Below are 18,669 nucleotides of genomic sequence, written 5' to 3'. Positions count from 1 at the left end.
GGGGATTCCACGTAACCCATTGGAGCCACAGTCCACGTAAATCGCTTTCCTAGAAACGTGAAAGCAAACCAGAACTGAGATTCTGGTGCCAATGGAATACTGAAAAATGCATTCATCAAATCAATCGCAGAGAACCACTCTGCTGTGGGTGGTACCGCCCCCAACAGTGTAGTAACATTAGGAACCACCGGGGCATGGGCAAAAACTGCATCGTTCACAGGCCTTAAGTCCTGGACCAATCTCCAATCACCTGAAGGTTTTCTAACAGGCAAGATAGGGGTGTTACAGGGTGATTCTGGACAGGGAATTAAAGCACCATTAGCTAACAGGGATGCATGTACAGGAGTAATACCTGCTATTGCCTCCCTACTGAGTGGATACTGTGCTCTACATGGGCGCCTGGTATCTTTAGGAGTGACCACCATTGGCTCAGCTCCACTGTATTGACACTGTGCCTGTTTGATGGTTCGTCGGAGGGCATAGCGGGATTTCTTATAAGCTTCCAGGTTAGAGTTCCGCTCCTTGAAAGTGGCAGCTCTACCCTTTAGCTCAGTGCGGATGTTGCCTGTAATCCATGGCTTCTGGTTGGGATATGTACTTACAGTCACTGAGGGGACGACATCATCGATACACTTATTGATAAAGCCAGTGACTGATGTTGTGTACTCCTCAATGCCGTCGGAAGAATCCCGGAACATATTTCCAGTCTGTGCTAGCAAAACAGTCCTGTAGTTTAGCATCTGCTTCATCTGACCACTTTCTTATTGACCGAGTCACTGGTGCTTCCTGCTTTAGTTTTTGCTTGTAAGCAGGAATCAGGAGGATAGAATTATGGTCAGATTTGCCAAATGGAGGGCGAGTGAGAGCTTTGTACTGTTATCCACCAGAACCGGTGACATGAACTCACTCCCATAACACTCACTCCTCACTCCCATGTGTGTGGAGTAAAGGTGCTCTAGAGTTTTTCCCTCTCGTGGCACATTTAACATGCTGATAGAATTTAGGTAAAACTGATTTGAGTTTCCCTGCATTAAATTCCCCGGCCACTCGGAGCGCCGCCTCTGGATGAGTGTTTTCCTGTTTGCTTATGGCTGTATTCAGCTCATTGAGTGCCGTCTTAGTGCCAGCATCGGTTTGCGGTGGAATATAGACAGCTATGAAAATATAGAATATAAAATAAAATAGTCTTTTGGTAAATAGTGTGGTGTCGTGTAAAATTGCAAGATTGTGTTATAATGCTTGTAAGATTATGTTATAATGCTTGTATTACATTATAATAGTTGTTACATTCGACAGAATAGAGTATTGTGTGTGTGTTCCACTGAGGATGGGCCTCTATGAGATAACACGGACAGAGGAGTTTTCCGATGTCTTTGGGGTGATAAAACCTAAAGAGCATTCTAGATAACATGAGCTAATGGTTCTGTTCTATGCCGTACCAGGGAGAGACGGTTCCCTTTTGGAGTGAGGGGGCCAGACACTGGTCTTTACAATGAGAACTGTTGACACAGCAGTAACTGTCTGCTTTGTTTTATAGATATCTTTCGTACAAATCTTAATCTTTGTGAACTGTTCCTAAGATCTGTGGTTCGTCAGTGTAAGTTGAGAGGGGTGTATCTTGGCTATAAAATTTCTTTGTACTTTTCTGGTGGTACTTCTCAACGGTTCATTAGAAATAGTGAATTGTTGAAAGTCAAATGCTATTGCAAAGCTTATTATTATTAAAGATGTAGTTTAAGTGTAACTTTGACTGGTGTGTAGTTTGTAACTCTCCTCATTTGGTAAAGCAGAAATATGCCACCACAGTGGTCTACAGCTTATCATGAGATACTCTACCTCAGGCGAGCAAAACCTTGAGACTTCCTTAGATTTCGTGCACCAGCTGTTGTTTACAAATATACATAGGCTCTCGCCCCTTGTCTTACCATAATATCTCCATCTTTTCCTCCTGCGAATGACAGTGATGAGGGCCTTGTCGGGTGTCTGCAGTAAATCCTTCCTATCCAACTCGTTGAAGAAGAAGAATTCCTCTAGTACGGGGTGAGTAATCACTGCCCTGATATCAAAAAAGCAATTTTCGGTCATAAGACACGGTGGTAGAAACATGAAATAGCAGCAGAGTTGTTCAAGTTAGATGGTGCAATGCTGTTATGGGAGTGAGTTCATGCCACCGGTTCTGGTGGATAACAGTCAGGAGGAAGAATATTTGTTGGAAAAGTGAGGCTAAAACAGGAAATGGCACTTTTGAAACAGCAGATGAGTGAAGGGCTGACAGTCTTGTCACTAAACCAGTTTCCTCCAGTGATCAGTGTGATGAGCTAGTTTTCCCAAGTGATCAGGTTGCTGTAAACCCAGTGAAAAGTCAGGTGTCTTAGGGGGTGAAGTCTCTCAAGGAGAGTTTTGACATATTCCCAATTTGTGAAATTAATCAGGTTCAGAAGAGTGCTGATGGCAAAACAGATAAGGAGGAGGATGATGTGTTTGCAGACTTGGAGGAAACATTATTTGCCAAACTAGACAGTGGCACTTTGTATAAGCACTTTGTGACATCTGCTGATGTAAAAAGGGCTTTATAAATACATTTGATTCCCAGGAAATGGTTCTCCCTAGTGAGGAAGGTGATTATTGTGTGTCTCTAGCTGAGACCTTCTGGGCAGATATATGTGATGTAATGTGCCCTCTGCAGATTGAGCATGAGGTTGATTCATGTGTCAGTTTAGGAGCGATGTTCTTTGTTGGGTTGAGTGACACTGAGCAACTAGGTTCTGTTGGTGATCTGATAACGGTTTGATCTTGTAACGTTCGTCTTGCGGAGAGAGATTGGACCAAGGCGCAGCGGGTGATGAAGACATTAATGAATTTATTTAACAAGACGTAAACGAACACTAACACGAAAATATACTTGAAAAATTACAAAACAACGTAGACAGACCTGAACTTGAGCACTTACATAAACACGAAGAACGCACGAACAGGAACAGACTACACAAGCGAAACAGTCCCGTGTGGTAACACATACAGACACGAGATACAATCACCCACAAACAAACAGTGAGAACATCCTACCTTAATATGGTTCTCAATCAGAGGAAATGTCAAACACCTGCCTCTAATTGAGAACCATATCAGGCAACCCATTTAAACAAACATAGAAACACATAACATAGAATGCCCACCCCAACTCACGCCCTGACCAACTAAACACATACAAAAATAAGAGAAAACAGGTCAGGAACGTGACAGATCTGATAACGGAATCTGTTAGATTCAGAGGTTGTCAATAGCTAGGTCCGCTTGCGCTCGCCCACCCAAAGAAGTCAAGACAGAGCTGGCCCTGGACATAAGGTAAGGTTGCTTTTTCCCTGAGCACATGTGCATCCAACACGGGGATCAAATGCTGATTTCTCACCCAAATAGACATTCATTCAAGTTCCAGACCAGTTAACTAGGCCTAAGACCCCTATACATAACAAGTGCAGCAAAATCATTAGGCTAGTTATTGGTTTTGTAACACAGTGTTGTGTGCATTTGAAACAAAAATAATAATTTGAAAACAAAGCAGTACCAAGGTTAATGTTTTCATTAGGAAACACTGGAAGGCAAGAACAAGGGTTTAGCAATTAGCTAAGTAACAAATGCCAACAACCATGTTCAAATAGTAGAGATAAGACTAAAATGGGGGAAATAGAAGCTGGCTTTACATGATTTATGTCAGGACCCGGTGCGAGAAACAGTCACTAATAATCGTCAGAACCCAGAAGATGAGGCAGACACAGCAGTACTAGAGATGGTGGTTTAATTAAAGAACAACATTTTCAGGCAAAGAAACTAAATCCACAATGTCCAAAAATAAAGCCAAGAGGCACAAAATGGAAATCCTCAAATACAAAAGAAACTCCACAAAGTGGTAAAAAACAGCAGGGAAAAACAAACCTCAAAAGACTACTCAAATAATACACAAGAACTAAACCAGAGAACCTCTGGAAAATCCAACAAGAGAAATATCTGTATAAAACAAGGCTGGGGCTGGGTGCTAACTTACAAACACTGAGCAAGGAACTGAGGAACACACAGGGTTTAAATACTAACAAGGGAACGACCCACAGGTGCAAACAATAATTAGAGCAAGAAAAAACAAAAGGTACAAAAAAGGTGCAATGGGGACATCTAGTGACCAAAACCCGAACAGTCTTGGCCAAAACCTGACAATTTATTAGGATGAAAGGGATTCTTTCTTTACCCACCTGCTCATAGATTGGCACAGTGCTTTGTGTTTGCACTGTATTCCATAGAGACACTGACACATTGGTATAACTCTTATTTCAGTTTTGTCACTCTTCCTGTCCAAAACAAGGTGTTAATGGATTTTCAACGCATTTCAATATTGCAGGTCTTTCTCTGCCATGCCGTGCACTGTTGGCCAAAACCAGGAGAATGATTTAGAATTGATTAAAGCGGTCTCTACTGGAATTCATCCTTCATCTAAAACTAATTCTGCACTTCTTATTTCCCATTCCCTTTTTTTCAAAGGGAATAGTCTTACAAATAAATTAATCACTTTTCAGGGGTAGAATGACCAGGCGAGACAGTGGGTGGTAGGCTTTCTCTGCTCGGATAAAAAAGAAAGGTGTGCCAGAACATTTGAAAGACCTCGATTTCTGTCTGAGATTAAATAAACTATTGTTTTAGAAGCTCTAATATGAATATGTGATCAGTAAAAATGTCTTTAACATTCCATTCTTGAATCACTTAGCCTGTAAATTGATGTAAAATCGATATTAAATACAGTTATTCGATGCTATTTGAAGTAATGTCAACCTTTGGTTCATTCATTGTTAAATCTGTTTCTTTCAGCTCCACCATTTAAAGCAGAGCCGAGACGAAATAAGGATCTGTGAAAGCTCTAAGGGAGGCAAGCAGATGTGGAGACCTCCTCAATAATATATTATATGAGTTTGAGGTTTTTTTAACCAACAATTTGTCGCCTTTCAGCTTTCTCCATAAGTTTCTCTATAAGTACAGCTCAATTCTTCTTCTCCTCCACAAATCTTTTCTCCTGATGAGTGGTCTCCAAGGTGAGGACTTTTAGGCCTATTTTACTTGGTTTGACAAACTCTCATTTGGAACATCAATCAATGTTGTAGTGGGGTCTAAATGGGCCAATTCTAACATGGGGATGTTTATGTAGCAATGATTGTATGAGGGGCCTGGGGCCTGTTGCACAAAAGTAGAATTAAGACATCCGGGATAAATGACTCAGCTGAGCTCAATGAAGCCAAAACATGTGCGTCCAGGCTTAATTGGTTGCACAAAGACCAAGCCAGGATGAGCAGACACGGATTCATTAAGCCAGGTGAAACCAATCCTGGATAGGTGCGCGCTCACGGCTCACTCAAATAGACCCCGCCACAGATCACAGATTAACTGATTTACCATGGCAACTAGAGCCGCGTACTTTTCCCCGTCGGAAGCACAAATCCTCATGGAGGCATACGAGGAGGTAAAATATATAATTAAGAAGAAAGGCAACACCGCCACAGTGATAAAGCAAAGAGAAAAAGCGTGGCAAAGTATTGCAGACCGCCTGAATGCGTAAGTAGTGCACAATTACACACTCACCGCTCCGCTGAAACATCACAATTACAATTCAAATATTTAATTCACATCTCCAAAAATGCAGTTGTACTGTAATTATGAAACGGTTAAATTTTTAATTGAAATGCACTGCAGATATGAGTGAAATTGTGTAAAGTAACTCCATCACACTGTATAAAGCTATGATAAATTTTTTGATATTTTTACTGAAAACAAGACAAAAATACCAAGTAATTTTTTGCAGTGTGACTCCATTAAATGTGTGTGTGTGTGTGTGTGTGTGTGTAGATTAAACATGAACGGGCCAAAACGGACATGGCAGCAGGTCAAAATCAAATACAAGAACATTCTGCAGAATGGTATGGTCCCTGACTAATATTTAACAAAGCACAAGCATATATTGTACCCAGAAGGTGCCTGCTCACACATTGTCTGTACTGTTTTAGCAGTGAAAAAGAATACCCACAGACAAGGCACGGGTGGTGGGTCACCAAAGGCTGACCTTACCCCAGCAGAGGACATGGCCTTGGAGCTAAATAAAGGCAGGCCCGTCTTAGAGGGGATCCCTGGGGGGAAAGAGACGAGCATAGGTTCCTCCCAAGATGCCACCCGCTTCATTCAAGGTATGTCCTTCCATCTCTACATGGGATACAACCACATTCATATTGAATCAATTTGGACTGTCTGACTTTGGTTTACCTATTGCCTTGCAGTGTCTGGCAGCACTGTGTTCCTGTTAGAGCCACCAGCACAAGCACCAGACGATGCTGATCCAGTGAGTACTCCATCAAAGGCATACTGTAGGCCTGGCATGTCTTGTCTACTAGCTTCAATATGAATCCGATTAAATGTGATAGGGTGAAGGCCCCAGTGCAGCAGCAACAGCACATGATGGAGACGATGATGAGGAGGAGACCATCTCTCTGGATTCCAGAAGGCATGAGGTATCATGTTAAGACTGTGAAAGTACTATTTACTCTACAATGGTGAGGAGTCCTCATCAAAATCAAAAAATCTAATTTATTTTACAGGACCCAGATGCTATACAGTGGGAAAACCAGCCTGGCAACATAGTGCGTATTAATAAAAGGACACCACATCCTGCCAAATTCCAGCTGCGCTAATTGTATTGTGTTCACAGAGCTCACAAGCTATCAGAAAGTTGTATGGCAACCACCTCCGGCGCCAAATAGAACTGGCAGACATAGACATTCAGTACAAGAAGAAAAAGATGGAAAATCTTGCACTGGAGTCCGAAATAAAAAAGAGGACAATTAGGAAACTGGACCTTGAAATAAAAAAACTTGAGAGGGAGGTGAGATATGCCTTCAATGTACACTGTATGCTAACTGTAACACAAATGTATTAATCATTATTTTTCTTTCCTCCCCCAGCTCCAAGAAGATGACACAGCTCAAAATAAAAATTAGGTATATTCTCGTAAAGTCAAGTGAGCCATGACATATGAGCTCTTATTGTGAGCACACAGGACGGTGGCATCTTTCTAAGGTTTTTTTAATTTTCCCAGCAATCAGTACAACCAAGTCATCGTTATAAGGCATCGCCCTCTTTTGCCCACCCCCCCAGCACCAGGTGTGGCCACTAGCCTATATGAAGGCCCAAAATTGTGTGTTCCTTTCTGCTCTGACAATGGCATGCCCATTCGTGCGAGATGTGGTGGATGAAGAAGCACTTGTGCTGAGGAGAGCCTTCAGGCGAGAAAGGGTCTTCAGGGACCGGTTGGACCCACTGGCCTTCCCTGATGACCATCTATATGAAAGATACAGGTTTTCTGCAGATGGCATCAGGTATCTATGCAGACTACTGGGTCCCAGGATTAAGCACCGCACTGCACGGAGCCATGCACTGAGTGTGGAGCAAATGGTTTGTGTGGCCTTGCGCTTTTTTGCTAGTGGAGCCTTCCTGTACTCAGTGGGGGATGCAGAACAGCTGAACAAGGCCACAATTTGCCGCACAATAAGGAGTGTGTCTCTGGCTATCAAAGCATTAGCAGATGTCTTCATCTCCTTCCCTGGCCACAGAAGACTCTGTGACATCAAAGAGGAGTTCTATAGGATTGCAGGTAAGAGGATCTACAAATTACAGGACAACTGTTAACACATAGTAGGATACTCATTACTTTGTGTGACAGGTTTCCCCAATGTCATTGGTGCAGTGGACTGCACACACATAAGGATAAAAGCCCCCTCAGGTGCCCATGAGGCCGATTTTGTGAATAGGAAATCCTTTCACAGCATTAATGTTCAGGTGAACATAACTTTTTGATATTGTCCATTGACGAACACTCTGCATTGCCAGTGATGTGCATTGATTGGTGTAATATTCCTCATCTTATGATTTCAGATGGTCTGCAATGCTGACTGTGTGATCAGCAATGTTGTGGCAAAATGGCCTGGCTCAGTCCATGACTCCAGAATCTTTCGGGCCTCTGAAATCTATCAGTGCCTATCACAAGGTAAGCCACACAACCCCTATTTATAACCATCATGGCTGTGTCAAGAATATCACTGTGTTTATGAGGTAGTAATGATGAGATTTTGTGTTGACAGGTGAATTCTCTGGTGTGTTGCTGGGAGACAGGGGGTATGGCTGCCAGCCTTTTCTCCTGACACCTTTCACAGACCCCCAGGAAGCACAGCAGGCCTACAACCATGCCCATGCCAGGGCCAGAGTTGAAATGACCTTTGGCCTCCTGAAGGCACGCTTTCACTGCCTTCACAAATTAAGGGTCAGCCCTGTTAGGGCATGTGATATTACTGTGGCTTGTGCTGTCCTCCACAATGTGGCCTGCCTGAGGAAGGAGAGGGCCCCCAGAGTGCCACCAGCCATGGACTGGGACAATCCGGCAATCTTCCCTGATGACGACAGTGGTCGGCTGCTGAGGGACCAATATGTGTTGAATTATTTTAGTTAGTATGTGTGCTTTCAATTTTGGTTAAATATGTCCTGCGGTGGCAGAGGAATTTGGTTTTTTTTGGGTTCGTTTTTTGACGAATTTGGCCTCTTATGATGTTTGTGCGGTATACTGTGTGTAATACAAGGCTGCAGGGAGGCTACTGCATCCATTCATTTGTCTGTTCAGTTGATGTGTATGGATTTGTCCTGCATTTATTTTAGTGTGCAGACATGCAGGGTGTGTTATATACAGACCTTTGAATGTGTATGTATCATTTTGTATAATATGCTTGGATTCTGTGCTTTCCATCTTGTAGAGTCACTGTGACTTCAGTTTCGAAAGGAGCTGATGGTTTACCTGCTTTGTTTTGTCCTTATTCAATAAAGGAACATAATGTTACACATTGTGTTTTTATATTCATATGGAATGTGTATTTGTTTATATGACAGAGTACTAGGGCCACACTGAAGAAAAAGGATAAAGTCATAAATTTATGAGGCTGGTTCTTTCTGCAGAAAAGCTACATATTGTTTTTACAGTTTTGATACTTATGACAATGTGATACTTAATATTCTGGCACATCAGCATGTCTTTGTTTATGAAACCATACTGAAGTACAATTTCACGAAATGCCCCACATCTGTCATTTTAACAACTGTCCTCCTTTAAAACAACTGGTTACAATATTATGACTTGTGTTTTTTTCCCCTCTGTGGCCCTAATATTCTATCATTTTATATATAGCCTTATAGTCTATGGGAAACTGTAAATTATCTAATGATAGCAACATCATCTAAAAATCATTTTTTATCCAAAATCATTGAAATTAATGATCACAAACGTTTAAATAATAACAGTGGGTCTAGTTATATGTGATAACAATGTATAGTGAGCAGTGAAATAACTATTGGTTTCCATTTGTGGTGACTGCTGACTGACATTAGGGATGAGATTAAATAGATCCTGGAATTTAGCCTGGTCTGGAGCAGGCTAGCTCCACAGAATAAATCTCCATGGTAATTTATACCATAACATATCCTCCTGCCCCCTATCCATCTTTAGTGCAACCGGATTACGGATCAATTGAGCCAGGATCACCAAGATATCCTGGCTTAATCCCTTATCCTAGTTTTGTGCAACAGGCCCCTGGTGGGGCATTTAGCTTGAACACCAAGGTTTACACCACTACTCCTGTTACACATGCCAAAGGATGGCAAGATCTGGTAGGATGAGCGATCTGCTATGTTTTCCCACACTATATGGATTTCACATATGAGGTCACGCCCTGATCTGTTTCACCTGTCCTTGTGCTTGTCTCCACCCCCTCCAGGTGTCGCCCATCTTCCCCACTTATCCCCTGGATATTTATACCTGTGTTTTCTGTCTGCTTGTTCGTCTTGTTTGTTCAAGTCAACCAGCATTTTGTGTCTCAGCTCCTGCTTTTTCTCTATTCTCACACTCCTGGTTTTGACCCTTGCCTGTCCTGACCACTCTGCCTGACCCTAAGCCTGCCTGCTGACCTGTACCTTGCCACCCTCTGGATTACCAACCTCTGCCTGACCCTGAGCCTGCCTCCCGCCCGGTACCCTTCCCGCTACTCTGGATTATCGACCCCTGCCTGGCTTCATCTGTCGTTTTCCTGCCCCTGTTAGCAGTAAACATTGTTACTTCAACACAGTCTGCACATGGGTCTTACCTGAAACCTGATAGTGTCTGTATTTATTTTTACTGTAGTAAACTCAGTAGGCGATTTATCTTTATCTGAAAACCAAAGTTTTCACCAGGCCATTTCCAAGAACTTCACATTTTCTATTGGACATCCTTTTCCTCAAGATGTCCAACCAACACTTATTTTAGCCACCTTAGATTGTGAATTCAGAGAAGCAGGAGTGCCCATATGAGCTGTTTTATGCTATACATTTAAATCAATAAGCAGATGCGCCTATCCAGAGCGACTTACAGTAGTTACTGATTACATTTTTGTACATTTTCATACTGGTCCCCTGTGGGAATCAACCCACAACACCAGCGCCATGCTCTACCAACTGAGCAACACAGGACCTCTCTGTAGAGGTTCTGTGTCAGGCACCTGCTCTGCTCCAGGGAGGCTTGGTCTGGCCTGGAAGGCTCTGCTCTCTCCGTCTCAGGGTAGGTAGGGACGTGACAGAACAGTCAGCACAGTGCATGTAAATAGCTAGCTGACAGCGGAATGGGGCTGGTGATGGAGCGAGGGAAAGAAGTATTGCTTTGTGCTAATCCACTCTTCTTCGGTGTGCTGGTCCTCCATGCCTCATCTCCCCCCATGTACTCAATCCTCCCGTTTCCCATCAAAGGGCTTCACGCTTTCTGAGCAGCCATGGCAGCAGAACAGACGCCCACTCGCCCCTGACTGGTGGGAAAGCTATCCATAGAGGGCAGCAGTACTACACGCAGTAGAGCAGTGTGTAGAGAGTGTGTGTTGTGTTCAGGTCTTGAGCACGCTTTTCCTCCCTGGCAGGGAGCAACACGGTGGTGTGCAGTCATAATTAACAGATCACTATTTACATTCCCTCTTTTCTGCCTTTCCTCTATTTCCACCCTCTCTCTCCACTGACAAATGAGTTGGAGGAGATTGACGGATTGGCTATTTCTGGTTATCAGCTGTAATTAAAACTAATTTAGATCGCTGATGGCATTTTCCGCCCCCGCCTTGCCTTCCAATTACAGACAGTATTGGGTTCCTAACATATAGCATCAGATAGGGTTATTGGGAGGGGATTGCAAACAAGCAAAGACACCACCCCCTTGGGTATCCTGGGACGGCTCTCCTCTCAGGCCGATGGATGGATGGAGGAGTTATAGATATTCTATAATGCATGATAGGCTCTTCTGCCTTATTGATCAGGTAAACCCTCAGAGCTCAGAATGTGATAGATTACACAGGAAGATAAATTCTTAAAACCTGTCCTGTTCCTCCACCAGACTCACTTCTCTGTGTGGCCCAGGCACTGGGACTGCTCTCGAATTACAGTCCACAAGACCACCAGAGTATCACAGTGACAGCTGTAGGCTTAACATTTTAGGAAGTATGGATGCAGAATTGATTTTAAATGGTAAATGTGTCAAGATCCAGGGTGAATTTGAGTTTCAGTAGGCTACCTGTGACTGAGCAATTATCAAACTTGGGTTGTCTTTGAGATTTAAGTCTGCATTAGTCCAGTGAGCTAAGCCTGTTGGCCTGAGCTATGGTAGTCTTCAGGTCTCAAGGAAAGTTAGTCATCACACAAACATAATCCACCAAACCACCTCCACCACACAGTGCCATCCACATTAATGAAGTGGATTATACCCTAAACGTTTAATCAGTGGCGATTTTAGCATGTAAATCTTGGTGGGGACAAAAACAAATGTGGAGGATGCATGCTAGCAAAGCCACTACACAACTCCACACTAAACAATACATGAATTGCACTATAACGGTGACAAGTGGTGACTACAAACTGTTAGGGCCTACATAAAGCTGTTTTAACAGCAGAGTCCCAACAGCAGTCCCCAACACCTTATCACCGCTACACCTGGCTATCAGCGGAGCCTTGTCTGGCAGCGAAACAGTTAATTCAGCCTCATTTTCTGCCTTTAAAAAAATATATAGCTGATACGGCTGACTGGCTTAAATAAATGTGGTTTCTACTGACAATTGACATGTACAAGCTATGGCATGAGGGGATGACAAGCGGATAAGAGGCAATCCGTAATTTCGATTAAGACATTAATGAGCGAGCTAGGACGGATGTAGCCAATGTAACTATTTGTCCAGCACTTTTGAAATATACTGCGACAGAATTCAGAACATGGGCCGTTCTTACAGTGCTCTCTCTGTACACCAAGTCAGAACCGTTGGATAAATAAAGGGGGCATATAAGCATACAATGAAAGCTCTTACAATATTCAATGATTTCATTTTCTGAAACGGGTTATAGGCTAAATGTGCACCACCAAGTCAGAACAGTAGGCAAAATAAAGAGCGGAAAATAGATCAAATTATTAGTGTGTGGCACATGGCCTACTAACAGCTTGCTACAATATACATATCTCCCTGGCATATTACATAATTTATGCAGCAGCATACAATCCATTTTTGGACTCACCTTGTTGTGTTGTACTCACTTGAGCAGGAAGGTGGCGCGGCGGTCCTTCGTGGGCAAATTCTGTCATCAAAGTCTGGCATTCTCTGGATTTATGGTGCTTTCAAGACAACTGGGAGCTCTAGAAAGAGTCCCGAGTTCCCGACTTACAATTTCGAGTTGGATGACCGTTCAAAATGTATTTTCCCAATCGGAGCTCATATTCTCCCGAGTTCCCAGTTTTCTTGAACTCACTGAAGTCAGATTTCCCAGTTCCAAGTTAACTTATTGAGGGCAGGGGACAGCATTTTCACTTTCGGGAAAAATATCATGCCAAAATTCAACTGCTTGCTACTCATCCCCAGAATATAAGATATGCATATTATTAGTAGATTTGGATAGAAAACACTCTGAAGTTTCTAAAACTGTTTGAATCATGTCTGTGAGAATAACAGAACTTATGTAGCAGGCAAAACCCTGAGGACAAACCATTCAGAATTTGTATTTTCTTGATGTCACTGTCTTTTCAATTAGATTTTTTAGAGACACCAGATTTCTAATGGACTTGCTTGCAGTTCCTACCGCTTCCACTGGATGTCACCAGTCCTTGGAAATCGGTTGAGGTTATTCCTTTGTGTAGTGAAGAAGTAGGGCTATCGTAAATGAGGGTCACATGAAGTAAATATTTTGAGAGAGTCACGTTACGAAAAAAGTTGCGTCAGATTGTTTTCTTTTTTGTATTGAACACAGATCATCCCGTCTTCAAATTGATCGATTATTAACGTTTAAAAATACCTAACGTTGTATTACCAAAGTAGTTTGAAATGTTTTGGTAAAGTTTACATGTAACTTTTGATATATTTTGTAGTGACTTGGCGGAAGTTGGAAGCTGTGTTTTTCTGGATGAAACGGTCCAAATAAATTGACATTTTGGATATATATCGACGGAATTAATCGAACAAAAGGACCATTTGTGATGTTTATGGGACATATTGGAGTGCCAACAAAAGAATTTCGTCAAAGGTAAGGCATGATTTATATTTTATTTCTGCGTTTTGTGTCGTGCTTGCAGTGATGAAATATGCTTCTCTCTTTGTTTACTTTTGTGCTATCATCAGATAATACCATCTTATGCTTTCGCTGAAAAGCTTTTTTGAAATCTGACATGTTGGCTGGATTCACAATCAGTGTAGCTTTAATTTGGTATCTTTCATGTGTGATGTAATAAAAGTTTGATTTTTATAGTAATTTATTTGAATTTGGCGCTCTGCATTTTCTCTGGCTTTTGGCCAAGTGAGACAGTAGCGTCCCGTCTAAACTCAGATTTTTGGATATAAATATGAACTTTACCGAACAAAACATACATGTATTGTGTAACATGAAGTCCTATGAGTTTCATCTGATGAAGATTATCAAAGGTTAGTGATTCAATTTATCTCTATTTCTGCTTTTTGTTACTCCTCTCTTTGGCTGGAAAAATTGATTTTTTTTCTGTGGCTATGTACTGACCTAACAAAATCGTTTGGTGTGCTTTCGCCATAAATCCTTTTTGAAATCAGACATGTTGGCTGGATTCACAACAAGTGTAGCTTTAATTTGGTGTCTTTCATGTGTGATTTCATGAAAGTTAGATTTTTATAGTAATTTATTTGAATTTGGCGCTCTGCATTTTTACTGGCTTTTGGCCAAGTGGGACGTTAGCGTCCCACATATCGCAGAGAAGCTATCTCGAAGATTTTTTTGTTTAAATTTTTTTATTTTCTGAATTTTGGGTCGCCACTGCTTTTCTTGTGTCTTGCAATGTCTGTTATGTTAGCGCCTCCGCTGGATCAGGATCAGTTCATAATTTCCACTCTATCTCTAGTCATAGGCAATCAGGGATCAGGTGTGTGACTTTATGCAAAATAAAAATGAATGCTCTAATGGGTTGTGCAATGAGGAGTCATATTATGTGTAGATTTTGATGTCACCACTGAATGAGTTTACCAACCTACCTTAACCCCCACCTCTCTGTCTCTCTCTCTATGAGGCATTTTTTGTTCTGATGAAAAGTGTTTTATACTAATGGCAATGAATAATTCATAGCTTACTCTGAGTTCCCAATCTAACCTATTCTCTATTCGCTGCCGGCCATATTCATAGAAGTCAGTATCATATTTTTTCTTGTCTTTGCCTTTTAGCCTTTCTGCATGAATTCAGATGACCTGTCGAATGTATAAATGTCCCCTGCATGCAATCTTAAACAGCCATTTCAAGTGTCATTCACAACACGGCATTGGGATGTATCGCGCAGATAGATACACAGTGGAATATGGCTCTCTCCCGACGCACAGTGTGACATATTGAAAGGGAACATAGTCTCACTTCATGAACTGAGAGCTAATTTAAATGGCTTCGCCAGCTGGGCTGACAGTCGTTGCCTCATGACTCCATGTTCTCTTGGGGGCGGAAGGAAGAGGCGGATTCTGTGTTTTCTTATTTCTCTTTTTCTCACTGAGGCTAGGTCTAGGTGTCACGCCCTGACCTTAGTTCCTTTTTTATGTCTCTATTTTGGTTTGGTCAGGGCGTGAGTTGGGGTGGGCATTCAATGTTTTGTTCTATGTTGTCTATTTCTATGTGTTTGGCCGGGTGTGGTTCTCAATCAGAGGCAGCTGTCTATCGTTGTCTCTGATTGAGAACCATACTTAGGTAGCCTTTTCCCACCTGTGTTTTGTGGGTAGTGGTTTTCTGTTTTGTGTTGTTTCACCTGACAGGACTGTTTCGTTTCTTACATTCTCTTTGTTATTTTGTTTCGTGTTCTGTTATAATAAATTAACATGGACACTTACCACGCTGCGTTTTGGTCCGATCTTTCCTGTTCATCAGACAAAGAAGATCATTACACTAGGTTTATTCTTGCTCCCTACGTTTTTCTCCTCTCCTTTTGTGGAGTCTGCGTTGCAGTAATAGAGCTGATTAATTGGCCCCTGCTTTGTCTTGCTTTGTGGAAGGTGGCCAATGGAGGTGCCAATTTTATCTCTGGTTGCCGCCGCGCTGTGGCTTCTCCGAGAGCTTGGCAAGAGCATCTCCCTCTGCCAGAATCTGGGAAAAAAAGTTTCATATGAATGCTAATCCAATTCAAGCCATTCATTCATTCACAGGCACTTTCCAATGCTGCAGTCAAATAGAGAAAATCAAAAATAAACAAAAAGTTGGTTTGGCAGGACAAGGTAATGGACAGATGTAGCCCAGTTTGATATAATGGAAATGTTAGAGATATAGGCAGGCCAGAGAAACAGCTCAATAAAGCTGCCAGGCAGGCAAGTAAAAATAAAACACTTGCCTTGAGTAAGTGCCATCTCATTATGTACTGTTTATTTATTTGCTTTAATATCAGATGTATTGGAAAGGAAATTAGCACCATTAATTTTCCTGAAGAGCATGTGGGCTTGTTAGGAAATTGATGTTGGGTAAAAAGTAGCATTGGAAATTAAAGTACTTGAATATTTCAAGGGTAATAACAATTCATCAGACTCCCAACACCAACACACTCCATCACCACTCTGAGCCCTGCAGGGTCTCCATCCCTCTCCATCACAGCAGCCGCTGGCCTGTTAGCGGATCAGGATGAGCGATGATCTGAGGCATTGATCACTGAGGCGCTGGGCTTTTTACAGTTAATAAAACAACTGTTCAGTCAAGGTACACACGGAAGTCAGAGGATGAACCTTCATCAGTACTGACTAAGGGAGAGAATAAGGAAGAGATTGATTGGTTTAGGAGGGAAAATTAGGAGTAATGTTTTAAGGGTGGTCTCGCACAGAATCTTGAGATGCGTCTGTGTGTGTGTGCGCGCGCGCATGTGTGTTTGTGCGTGTCTGCGGCACACGGAGGAAGCGGTGTAAAACTGCGTTGTATGAGTTGTATAGTGCATCACTCTGAATATTGTTGTTGTACTACATGTGGTGTGCCAAACTGTTTCTGAAATATGATACAGTACCTCCCCTGTAGGGCAAGATGAAATGAGCAGCTGATTCAGAGAACTAGTACCTGAGTGTTGTGTGGCCTGTGGTTGTATGTGTTAATCAGTGGAGGATTTTCAGGTGAACATTTGTCTTCTATTTACAATGCTGCAGGGGAGGGTCTGCTGGTGGAAGGAGATAGGAGTAGAATTATACATACTTTGGCTATGTGGTAACAATATGTCAACTATCTACTGTACATCAATAATTTGTAAACACCAAATCAACATGATGTAACAGCTTTTTGTTAAATATTAGAACGTGTTATTAATGCCCTATAGTACATGAATTGTCCTCTAAACACACAGGCTTTTCTCAGTTAGTGTTCTTTTCTCTCAATTCTACCGAGAGAGAACACTGAGACAGTGGCATTAGAGTGTCTGCACATTGTGCACAGCCTTGAAATGGAAGACCAAAGACATTAATGGATCCATCAAGCCTCCTCTTGTCTTGCACCAACAAAAGTCTTAAACAATCTTGTTCTTACACAAGCTCAGCCAGATTAACCCATCCAAGCCAAAACACAGAAAGAAAGAAATAAGAAGTAGAGGAGAGAAGGAAACATCCCTTTGGCAGTTGGGCTGTTAATATGCGATATGCAGCTTATCGTCTTCTTCTAACAGAAGCTCCTGCTGCTGTTCCTTCCCTCTAGTGACCCCAATAACTGTCTCCAGGCTGAGCTTACTCCTCCCGATTGGACTCCCACTCTATAATAGTCCTGCCCATCTTCCTGACCTCACACTTACAATGCATGTAATCTTACTGTGGCAATGTCATGCAGATAAAACAAAGGAATTAAATCGCTTAGGGTTTAGGGTGTCAAATTTTAGAGGGTAATGCAGGGAGGGGTGATTCTGGGAGGAGTATAGGACATTTACCAGTTGCTGGGTGTTCAGTATATTCTGCTGTTAAAATGTGAATTACAACCATTCTGTCTGAACTCAGGTGTGAATTAAAGAAGAAGCTGGTATGAGGGAGTCAAATCTCGGTCAACTTTCTGGTGCCCCACCACACCTCATCCGATTTACATTAAATGCAGCTTCCCCTGTGACATGTCTGTATCTTGTCTATACTCCTGTGCATCATTTCTTTTACATCAGATATAGATTACATTTCCATTAGATATACATTACATTTCTATCAGATTTACATTTTAACACTCTTTTCATACTTTTACGGAAGTGAGGTGGCCTAGTTGGATGGATAGCTCTTTCTTTGTCTCTCTTTCAGTCTGTCTGACCTTTACACATACCTACATGTTTCACAAAGACATACAGCATGTGTGTGTTCTGGATGTGTGCACACTGAAGTACACACAGTATGTGACATTCTAGAATGATATCTCCATTTAACATCAGAGGCGTGGGAAAGCCAAGCATCTGCTGGAGCACACAGGCTTCCAGGGCTTAGTTACCGTAAGGCTCGCTCCCCTGTAGAGGAGGAGCATGATGCTGTGTGCCTGTCTGGCTCCAGTGTCGCAACAACCTCAGGTGGATGGATGTTACAGAGGTGGACAAGGAGGGCGTCTTACTCTTCGGTTCGGACCTCTTGGCGTAACGGTTAAAGTGTTGGCTTGACAGTCGCTGCATCTGGGTACGAGTCACTGTCGGGGCTACCCGTTGAGTTCGCTACAACATACTCCCATGGTTGGTTTCATTGACTCTCCTCTTCAACTGCACCTAATTGACTTGTTTTTTGCTACAATTTTCATTTCAATAACGGCGCAAAAGCCATGTAATTTGAATGTTTCATCCCATTAATTCCATTTGGATCAGTTGTGGGACTACTCTCGACAGTTCATAAGGTCTAGAAAGGGACAGTAGCAGGCCAGTCTGGCTGTATTTTTACTTTTGATACTGAATGCGCTGTCTGTTGCAGATCATCATTCTCCCAAGTCGTCCTATAATAATGTGGCCACATAGGCCCAGTTATTCAGGAAAGCTTAATGCACACTCTGTCTCCTTTCCAATCCGAGTGGCTATTGCTTGCTCACCTAGAGCCTAACCCTTCAAACCATGATATTGAAGCGCCGAAGTCAGTATGCTTTGTTTAT

At 42.3% G+C, this 18,669-nt stretch overlaps 1 protein-coding gene across 9 annotated transcripts; it reads left to right on the top strand.

The window, feature by feature from the left end:
* The first annotated feature begins 2,033 nt into the window (after positions 1 to 2,033).
* LOC139539870 (putative nuclease HARBI1) lies at positions 2,034 to 8,932 on the top strand. Of its 9 annotated transcripts, XM_071343228.1 has the most exons (11): positions 2,036 to 5,954; positions 6,042 to 6,218; positions 6,309 to 6,370; positions 6,453 to 6,539; positions 6,627 to 6,668; positions 6,737 to 6,910; positions 6,990 to 7,025; positions 7,124 to 7,678; positions 7,748 to 7,863; positions 7,960 to 8,071; positions 8,166 to 8,932. In XM_071343228.1, the coding sequence occupies exons 1-7, from the start codon at positions 5,891 to 5,893 to the stop codon at positions 7,023 to 7,025; spliced, it is 642 nt and encodes a 213-aa protein (XP_071199329.1). In that variant the 5' UTR covers positions 2,036 to 5,890; the 3' UTR covers positions 7,124 to 7,678; positions 7,748 to 7,863; positions 7,960 to 8,071; positions 8,166 to 8,932. The 9 variants fall into 9 exon arrangements, with proteins under 9 accessions (XP_071199327.1, XP_071199328.1, XP_071199329.1 ...); XM_071343226.1 differs by having other exon boundaries at positions 2,034 to 5,954; positions 6,737 to 7,025; XM_071343225.1 differs by having other exon boundaries at positions 2,777 to 5,954; positions 6,737 to 7,678.
* The last annotated feature ends 9,737 nt before the right edge of the window (positions 8,933 to 18,669 follow it).

The sequence above is a fragment of the Salvelinus alpinus genome, chromosome 15 (genome assembly GCF_045679555.1).
Source record: "Salvelinus alpinus chromosome 15, SLU_Salpinus.1, whole genome shotgun sequence".
Classification (NCBI taxonomy): Eukaryota; Metazoa; Chordata; class Actinopteri; order Salmoniformes; family Salmonidae; genus Salvelinus; species Salvelinus alpinus.
This window is presented reverse-complemented; position numbering and strand designations above follow the sequence as displayed.

Bases quoted from the DNA above. Each gene is read 5' to 3' on its own strand.
- LOC139539870 (XM_071343225.1), top strand. From the start codon at position 7,207: ATGAAGGCCCAAAATTGTGTGTTCCTTTCTGCTCTGACAATGGCATGC. The intron at 7,864-7,959 runs GTGAACATAACT...TTATGATTTCAG, and splicing joins TTCACAGCATTAATGTTCAG to ATGGTCTGCAATGCTGACTG. The intron at 8,072-8,165 runs GTAAGCCACACA...TTGTGTTGACAG, and splicing joins CTATCAGTGCCTATCACAAG to GTGAATTCTCTGGTGTGTTG.